The 9,577-nt window shown below is 44.1% G+C and overlaps 1 protein-coding gene across 1 annotated transcript; it reads right to left on the bottom strand.

Annotated features, from left to right (window-relative positions):
• Positions 1-1,341: 1,341 nt before the first annotated feature.
• On the bottom strand, positions 1,342-9,432 carry FKBP14 (FKBP prolyl isomerase 14). Its single transcript, XM_068674303.1, has 4 exons — positions 9,105-9,432; positions 6,451-6,602; positions 4,835-4,962; positions 1,342-3,980 (listed from the first exon to the last, which is right to left on the bottom strand). The coding sequence occupies exons 1-4, from the start codon at positions 9,302-9,304 to the stop codon at positions 3,822-3,824; spliced, it is 639 nt and encodes a 212-aa protein (XP_068530404.1). The 5' UTR covers positions 9,305-9,432; the 3' UTR covers positions 1,342-3,821.
• Between the last annotated feature and the right edge of the window lie 145 nt (positions 9,433-9,577).

Raw genomic sequence — 9,577 nt, forward strand, 5'->3', positions numbered from 1 at the left:
AGTGTTCTTTCTGCCAAGGAAGCAGATGCCAAAAGGACTGAGGAAAGAAGACCTTCTGCATTTCTCACATCACTCTGCATGCTTCCACCATCTTTTAGCACACTTCCCCTAATTTTGCTGCTTTCCCCAGAAACGTCCCAAAGCAGTGAGCTCTCTCCATCCTGCTGATACTGACCTGGCACCTGAAGCTGGGATTTTTGGAGGATTAGACAGCCTCCTATCCAATGGCGGAGATTTTGTGGTTTGGGGAAGCACGTATGACAAAAACACTTGTAATTTAAAGGCTGACCTGTACCATCTATTTTTGCTTTGAAAAACATGCCATAGATCATTTCAGTTCTAAGTGTCATGGACGAGAAGCTATGATAGCAGTTTGTTCAGTGTGTACTTAACGCTGCAATTTTATGACCTCGTTACAAACCAGAACACCTCGATACTGGGAATGCTGCTGACAGCATAAGGACACAAGGTGCTGAAAAGCAGAGTTAAAACCGAATAAAGCAATTCCTATAGCTTCAGCACTGTTTGCCTTGTCAGTTGATCTCAAAGAAGAAAGCTTCAGAAAACATCTCAAACTGTAAACACTGTTCCTGAAGCTTTGCCAAAAGCCTTCTCGTGTCACTGCACTGCGAGGATTTTCAAATAAAATGAGCTCTGAAGGCTGCTTCTGTACCTACAGAAGGGACTAACTCCTGTAATTGCTAGGTAGTAGCTCTGAATGACAGGCTGCCATTCTAAAAATCATCAGTGTGTATTTTCCTAGGTAACCATAAAACAAGAAATGTGTGAAGGAGGCTATAAACTACAACTTTAGGAGGAGGAACAATCCAGTACGTGCTCACAATGCTGTTTTGAGCCATCTCCACTTCTTCAAGTGCTGCATCTTAGAGACAAGCACTGAGGGTTTGTTTCCTCATGGAAATATACCTTGCATTTCAGAAACAAGCCAGTCTAAATGTTGCTGAGTGCCCCTGAAGCTCCAATATTCCTCCTCCCTCATAGGGCAGGCAGCTGCCTGCCTCTGCTCTCCTGCAGGTAGCTAGCTGGCTCCTGCTGGTACTGCAGCAATATGCCCTGTGGATTAACAAGCAGACGCAGCTGAGAGTAAGACAAGCAGCAATATTTCTACCTAAAAAACCCATCATCTTCACAGAAGGACTTGAATGATAGCAAATGGTAATGAAGTTGCAGTGGCTTCTCAAATCTGCTGCTGATTCTGCAGTTTTGAAAGTTTTTTTAGCTCAATTTCAGAAAATGTACCACAGCCACCACGAAAAGCAGTAAGAACAAACCCCATCCAGTCTGCCATGAATCAACACATAACGCACCAAACAGAGAGCATTTCAGTCTTGCAGCTTTAATAGTCTGCTGGTACAAACTGCCTATGGTACATGTTTACTGGAAGCCATTTTTATGAAATACTTTAAAAATCTAAGATAATGCATATGTACATTTCACAGTATTCTCTGCCTCCCAACTCGTATTTAATACCAAGGAAACACTTGGTCCTCACTGAAGAGGCACACTAGCATCCATTTAAAAGGTTTAAGTATTTGTCTGGTGATCAGGGGCAAGTTTTATCTCATGTTTTTATGTTTTAATTTCCCAGACAGGTATTCAGAGAATATGCTAAACATTGCAGACCCAATCCAAGTCTCAGTTCTGCTCTCCCCAGCAGAGCACACACAGCATTTCCAATTTGGTTGGTTGTTACCAGCTGGCTCCTGTATCCTAAGCAAGGCTGCCCTAAGGGCCACCTTCATATCCCATTTGCCATCCTTGGCCTCAGTTGCAGTAATTGTCTAGGCTCCCCACGTAGTTAATGGAGAAAGACGGGTACCTCTGCTCGATCAGGCATCTATCCTGACCCACACCAACAATATAAATGTGATGAGTTGCTGCCAAGTGCCTAGTGCTCTAGTGATTTTAGAAATCAAGACACCCAGCTCACAATGTTAGGCAAGCTGAATTTGCCAGTGATGAGGAAAAAAAAAAAAAGTTTCATGCAAAATTATGACTGGTAAGAAGATTTAAATGCTTATTTATTATTTCCTCACAAGAACCAGGATAAGCACTGAGCACAAAAACAAAGGGAAGCACCATCCTACATTGTTCTACTGTGAAACTCACTGCCATAGAACACTGTGGGAGAGAAAGTATAAATGGGTTTCAGACTAGATGGCATGATTGAGTTCTTGAAAACAAAATATGTGACCACAACTCCACATCACGTAGGTCATTGGCCACAAAATACCAGATGCTGGAAGAATGCAGATTTCAGTCTCGCATACTTTCACTTACACTTTTTTTCCCCAGAAAATCAATCACTGTTTACAGCAATCCTTGATGTCCAGCTCAAGTCTAATAAAGCAGTCTTCTAATGCTTGCTTTCAACACTAGGTGGCAGGGAGAACAACTGGCTCATCTGCTGTATAGAGAACCTGGAAGGCAGAGACCCACTTGGCACTACTTAGGGATTAGCACAATCCATCAGCACTGATTTTATATAACTAGATTTGCCTTTGTCCCTCTTTAGCCTTGGACATTTTTTTATTTTATTTTTTTTTAAAGTACCATGTCCAGAAACCCCTATTAGAGGTGTCAGAATACAATTTAATTCCTTCCAAGAAATACCTCAGCCTCTCATTTAGGAGCCCATGGATGATGGCTAAGCTTCTTTCTCTCCAGAGAGGGTTCAAACAAACGAGATGGAATTAAAATCCTCATTGCCTCTACTCATATGAAGATACAGCACTGTAGTGTTTACCTCATGCCTCAAAACTTCACTTTATTACTTAAAATTCAAATAATTTCTGTGCTTAACTTGTGAAAATACAGCAAAGGTGTAAGGATGAGACAAGTTTTGCAATTCAGGCAGTAGCAAAGCAGGTAAGCAACGCAGCTTTCTTCAGGACATACCAACCCTCCATTTAGAACGCTCTTTCTCTTCTGAAAATGGGAAAAAGCTTCAGCTTTGCAACACTTTGTTTTAGATCTCCCTCAAAACTTGAGGACAAGGATTATTTTTCTTTGTGAACACAAGCACTGAGTTTCAAAAACAATGTGTTTATGTAGGTATGTAAAGGACACCACCCCTGCAGTGCAGCATAACTTGCTGTTTTCCAAACTGCAGTTATTTCCTAGAATGTTCCTGATACTAAAAATGAAAAAGTGACATTTACCCCCTACTTTGTTCACATAATGAAAAAAAACAGGCAATTATTGACACAGTTGATAACACTCTCCCTTGAGAAAAGCAGAAGCAGCACAGGACAGACATTCCTCTCATTCAGCTTTGTATCAGTTTCTCAGCTGCGTTAGGAGATGTTGATGCTTTCAAGTATAGCTTTTCCAAAGCTGCAGAAAAAAGCAAGATCAGCAAACTGCTTTTCAAGCACTGACACATGAGAAGGAAGGTTAAAAGTAATTAACCTTAAGCCACAGACCAGAATTCGGACATAAAAGTCACTGAAAGTGATCTCAACGCGCAAACAAATCACAGAAAGGCACTGAACCGGATTTTGATTTTCAAAATGTTTGCAAAGTGGAAATCTGGTTTCATTTCTAAAAAATAAGTTAATACAAAATTTAAAAAACATGGAATGTGCAAATCTTTGCTGCACAAAAGTACATTTTCATACTTACAAATAGTTTAAATCATTTTTATATAAACAACAGAAATTCTCTTTTGATACATAGTGTTGGGTTGGTTTTTTTTGCCGACAGCAGCTGTCAATTCCAAAACACAGAATCAAGATGACAAGAGAACCAGACAGTCTAAGTCACTGCCATTTGTGTCAAAAAAATTGTGTCACCCTTCTCTAGAGCTCATCGTGCTTGTACGTGAATTCCCTTGCAGATATAAACCCATCGCTGTCTTCATCCTCTTTATCAAATATGTCTTCAACCAAAGCATCATGCTGTGTGTCATTTACCACTGCTCCATGTTTTTCAAATTCTTTCTTCAAGTAAATTTTCACCTGTAAGGTAAAGGGTGAGAGTTAAAGTTTTTAGGCTTACAAGAAAATTAAGTACTGGAGGGCCATTATGTTTGGGATGGTAGCATTAGACTATTAACAGATACCTTCCTTCCTATGCCACTGACAGAACAGTACTTGTCTGACTGATTCTGCAGCCAAGTTCAGTGATGAAAGACTCTCAGAGAAAATAAAACTAGCAAAGCAGTTGCCATAGCTTTACGGTATCTGACTGAAAAGTGTGCCAAGAAAGTCTGTCATCTGTTGTATATTCAATAAAGTATGAGTAGCTAGGCAGAAATTATTAGGTACCAATTGGTCAAAGACCAAAACAGCTTTTTCACATTGAAAAACCAGCAGGTGTAAACAGCCACCCCAAACAGATACAGAAATCTGTCCACAAACTTGGCATCTGCTGCTCTAATGGGAACTACATTAATATGGACTTATTTCTGTAAATCTCACAGCTTTGAAGGACAAATAGGTTTGAGGCAGCTTTTAAAAAGACTGCTGCAACAGTTATTTACACCACGCTAGTTACTAACGGTGAGCAATGTTTTTAACAACATCAGATGATTTTTACCGAGTTTAAGGTTTAACTATTGAGAGCCCAGGTGTTCTACACTGCAAAGCCTTCTACCTGACTATTAATCCTAATGCACCCCTTTTAAATCCCTCGATCCAGCAGTTCAGCTGGGATCCAAGGCTCAGCATGGTGCAGCACAGCTGTGCATCTTTACCTTAGTTTTACTAAGAGTTAAGCTTACAAGCTTTGGCTTATCTTTTCCTTTTCCCCTACATGATCCCATTAGGTTTCCTCCCAATGGGTTTCCTCACAAGAAGAGTAACCCACTCACCTCTTGCTTGGACAGTTTCCAGTCATCGTTAAGATCCATCTCTTGGAATGACTCATGAGATCTTGGTCCATTCCTAATTTCTAGAAGGTCAACGTTGAATATCAGCGTGCTCTCAGGTGGAATTTTTCCTGCCCAGAATGGTAAACATACAGAAAAGTTAGAAACAATTACGCGTTCCGTGCCACACAGAAGCCATATGCCTCAAAGAACACTCTGCTAATCCCACCACTTCTCAAGCATTCTGCATTTTGAACTAAACCGGATAAGCACCAGTGACAATGAGAAACGCAAATATTTCAGACTGTAGCCCAGACCTTGCGCAGCCCCTGCAGTTCACATGCAACTTTAAATGCACACAACTTTGCTCCTCTCACATTTGGTCCTATTTAAGCTCTCTGTATTCCTATATTGGATGGAAGAACCCCAATAATATCCACATAACCTGAGATGACAGGGAGAAAACTAATCTTATTTTGGAGATGTGGTGTTAAACATAGCCTGAGCTGCAGCGCCAAACAAGATTAGAGATTTCTGGGATGAATAAATGTGCAGAAACTTCTGGAACTGCAGACCACAGTGGCTTGCACAGGGTTTGAACTCAGGTAATTTTTTCTGAGCGTTACAGAAGAAGGCATGTGACTCATCACTCAAGGCAGACGGCAGGCAAGGCACCAGGTGGGAGGCTAGTGAATTCATGTGTGTTCAGAGCAAAGCATGAAGAAAATGGAGTACTTCTGTCATCGTTTGAAAATAGCAACATAATTATGTTCAAATACTTCATTTTTTTCCTAAAATACATCATTCCTTACAGCAGCTAGCAGTGTTTACTCATTCAGCCTTCTTGCATTAAAGCCATAGGTGAGGTTTAGAAGTCTTTGAAGGCTTGTAGTGCTGTGCATTTTAGTCAAGGCAATTATGGCTGTAATTACTAGGTGAGCTCTGCAGCGTTTAGTGGCTTTTTGTGGAAAAATTTACAGTAGTGCCCCGCGTAAAGCAGTAAAAGTAACATTCCTGCTTCATTCAGACTGACACTCATTTAACCGCAGATCCCAGACCTGACCATTAAAAGAGGGATCTGGAAATGTCGGAAAGGAAAATATCCTCAATACTCTCAGCTTGTGTACTACTGGCAGAAAACATTTCAAGCAATGTTTTTGTCTGTCCGTGCAGCACTCAGTACATTTTCAGTAGATGTCAGCATGGCTGCCAATGTTCCTGCATATCTCATTTTTGGTAACAGGCATGACTAAAACTGTCTGGAGGAGGGAAAGAATAAAGCATCCCTTTCTGGAGAAATAAACGGCAAGTTTTCACCATATCAGCTGAGAACATGAGAAGATAGGTAGCAGTACTGGGAGTCCTTCTGGGTTCAAAAGAAACCCACAAACAAGAATGAGGCTTGCACATTCAGGAAGTATTAACACAAACACAGATGCAACAGCCAAGTTGATACCTAAGTAAGCACTTCAAGTTCGATGGAATAAAAATAAAATAAAGCTGAGCACCACTGAACACAACGCTAACAGAAGCTTGAAAGCTTGCTAAACTCTTAGGCCAAGAGTAAATCAACAAAGACAAAAATAAATAAAGCAAGGGAAGGACTTCAGGTGTTTTACCTTTCCCTTCTTTTCCATAAGCAAGGGCTGGTGGAATAGTTAGCTTCCGCTTCTCTCCCACACACATGTCCTTCAAGCCTTTGTCCCAGCCTTTGATAGCTTCCCTTATGCCAAGTGTAAACCACATAGGCTGACCATTGTTATGCTTGTGACTGGAAAAGAATGGCATAAAAGTCTTTGAACAGCAAGTTCCATAAAAGGCACGTGGAACAGATGGAAGATGTTCACAGCACAGCTATATAATAAAAAAGAATCTCAGTTGGCACCTTGGTATTTCTTAAATGAAAGGCCTAGACTTTTAAAGTTCTAAGAAGTTCTGCCTTGCATGACAAAGTTTCTTAAGAACTGGAAAGAAATAAAAGAGCATGTCCATGGTGTGCTTCTGACAATGCTGAACAACCTGGATCCCCACCTTCACTTCCCTGATCACCCATTTCCACTTTGAAGCTGATCAGACTAGAAAGGCATTTCTACTTTAAAAAAAATACATATATAAATATAAAAAAAAAATATATATATATATACACACACACACATATTTGAGGCTATTGCACATCTTTGGTAAGCTGCAAATCAAAAACCAGCTAGGTCACGATTACAATCTATCTTATAGCATGCTTAGAGGAGTCTGACACATCTCTTCTGAAAAAGCCATTGGGGAAAAAAAAAATGACTACACAGCAGATAGTTTAGAAAAAGAGAAAGAAGTGCATGCAAAACATTTAAGTTTAAAATAGGCAGACAATCCCCTTTTCCAGTTTAACCAGGTGGTAACACCAGGGTTACCTTCACTCTATTGAAAGGCACAGAATTTTAACTACAGTGAAAAGCTCAATTGACAGCCATGCAGGAAAGGTGCTTAACAAGAAATACGAGCACTTACAGAAGTTAGTCAGCATCAAAAACTTAAAGTGTCACTAGAGCTCCGTTTAGAGAGGCAGGTAAACTACAAGAGAAAATTAGTGAGATTTTAGTTTATATCTGTGAACATGCAAAAACATTTTTTATTTAAATGGGTTCCACAACAGCAGATTTCAGACATAGCCTGCAGGTACTTGTTCATTTCCCCACTTCCCACTATTGACACTCCGTTGTTTTACAGGAAAGGCAACATTAGCAAGTCTTCCAAGGCTCTCAGCAGGCTCCCCGAGTTCCTGGCTCTTCCTCCCACTTACATCACTGCTGCTCTGTGGATTTTTCCGCTCTGGGGCAGGTGAGGAATGTCACAGAATCACAGAATTGTAGGGGTTGGAAGGGACCTGATGATCCAGAGATCACTGGGTCCAACCCCCCTGCCAAAGCAGGTTCCCTAGAGCAGGCTGCCCAGGTAGGCATCCAGACAGGCCTTGAATATCTCCAGAGAAGGCTCCACAACCTCCCTGGGCGGCCTGTCCCAGTGCTGTCACCCTCACTGTGAAGTTCTTTCGTATGTTGGTGCGGAACTTCCTGTGCTCCATCTTGTGGCCATTGCCCCTTGTCCTGTCCCCACAAACCACTGAAAAGACGTTGGCCAAATCCCTCCATCTCCCACACCTCAAGTATTTGTACACACTGATGAGATCCCTTCTCAGTCTTTTCTCCAGGCTGAACAGACCCAGCTCTCTCAGCCTTTCTTCATAGGGAAGATGCTCCAGGCCCCGCATCATCTTTGTGGCCCTCCACTGGACTCTTTCCAGGAGATCCCTGTCTTTCTTGTACCGGGGAGCCCAGAACTGGACACAGTACTCCAGGTGAGGCCTGACCAGGGCAGAGTGGAGTGGGAGGATCACCTCCCTTGACCTGCTGGCCACACTTTTAACGCACACCAGGATCCCGTTGGCCTTCTTAGCCACAAGGGCACAGTGCTGGCTCATGGTCAACCTGTCATCCACCAGGACGCCCAGGTCCTTCTCCTCAGAGCTCCTCTCCAGCAGGTCACCCCCCAGCCTGTACTGACACTTCGGGTTGTTCCTTCCCAGGTGCAGGACTCTACACTTGCTCTTATTAAACCTCATTTATTTCTTCCTGCCCATCCCTCCAGCCTGTCCAGGTCTTGCTGAATGGCAGCACAGCCTTCTGGCATGTCAGCCGCTGCTCCAGCCTTGTGTCATCAGTGTCCTTGCTGAGGGCTGACACGATTCCTTCAGCATGGTTGTTGATGAAGATGTTGAACAAGACTAGACCCAGATGTGTCGTTCAGGGCATTTCAGTAACTAGAAGGCAGCAGTGCCTGTCAGATGATTTTTTGGGGGATGTTGCTGTGTTTCTTTTTAAATGAAGGCAGACTTCTCCTCCATAAGTCTGCTTCAGAAACTAAGGAGCGATTTGTGCACAGCAGATGGCTTTATACCAAAACTTGCTGGTTTACACCAAAAATTTGTCCCCTGGTTGGTCCAAGAGGACGCCCAACACCCTCACCTTTTACCAGCCGCTCTCCAACGCTGCTTTCTAGCGCCCAACCAGCAAGCAGAACCCACAATACATTTATTTATTATTTATTTTAGTACTTTGATTTGTGGAAAGGAAAGGAGGGGAGCCTTACAGCTGACACCCCCCTTTCCAAGCCAGACCTTCCCGAGCTGCTGCCTCTTAACCCAGCGAGGAACAAACACCCGCACACACCCCCAGACAACCACAGCCACACGGACAGAGCCCGGGGCCCCGCGCAGCCTTACGTGGAGTGGAACATGGCGCCGTCGCTCTGCAGGAAGCCCTCGTAGTGCACCAGCAGCAGGTCCCCCCACTTGCTCCGCCGCCGGCACAGGAACGGCTTCTGCAGCACCTCCACCTCCACCTCGGCCGCGGGGATGAGCGCGGCGGCGGCGCAGCGCAGCACGGCGGCGCCCAGCAGCACGGCCCGCAGCACGGCCGCCATGGCCGCCCCGCCGCCCCCCTCAGCGCCCCGGGGCCGTTAGGGCCGTTGGAGCCGTTACCCGCAGCCCGGCCCGCAGACGTGGCAGCGGGCCTGGGACTGGCAGCCCCCCGGCTTCGCGCTGTGCCGGGGTGGGCGGGGAACGCCCTCTGATTGGTGAGGGCAAGCAAGCGCAGCCGCCCATTGGAGGTGCCCCCCGTCCGTCGCGCGGTTTGCCCAATCGGAGGGCGGCGACGCTGACCGTTCAGCGGGGCCTCTGCTCTCCAGGAAGCGCCC

The sequence above is a fragment of the Anas acuta genome, chromosome 2, assembly GCF_963932015.1.
Source record: "Anas acuta chromosome 2, bAnaAcu1.1, whole genome shotgun sequence".
Taxonomy (NCBI): Eukaryota; Metazoa; Chordata; class Aves; order Anseriformes; family Anatidae; genus Anas; species Anas acuta.

Excerpts from the sequence above, each read along its gene's own strand:
- FKBP14 (XM_068674303.1), bottom strand. The coding sequence starts at position 9,304 with ATGGCGGCCGTGCTGCGGGCCGTGCTGCTGGGCGCCGCCGTGCTGCGC. Across the intron at positions 4,963-6,450 it reads TTATGGAAAAGAAGGGAAAG|GAAAAATTCCACCTGAGAGC; the intron begins GTAAAACACCTG and ends CATTCTGGGCAG. Across the intron at positions 3,981-4,834 it reads GGAAACTGTCCAAGCAAGAG|GTGAAAATTTACTTGAAGAA; the intron begins GTGAGTGGGTTA and ends TTTACCTTACAG.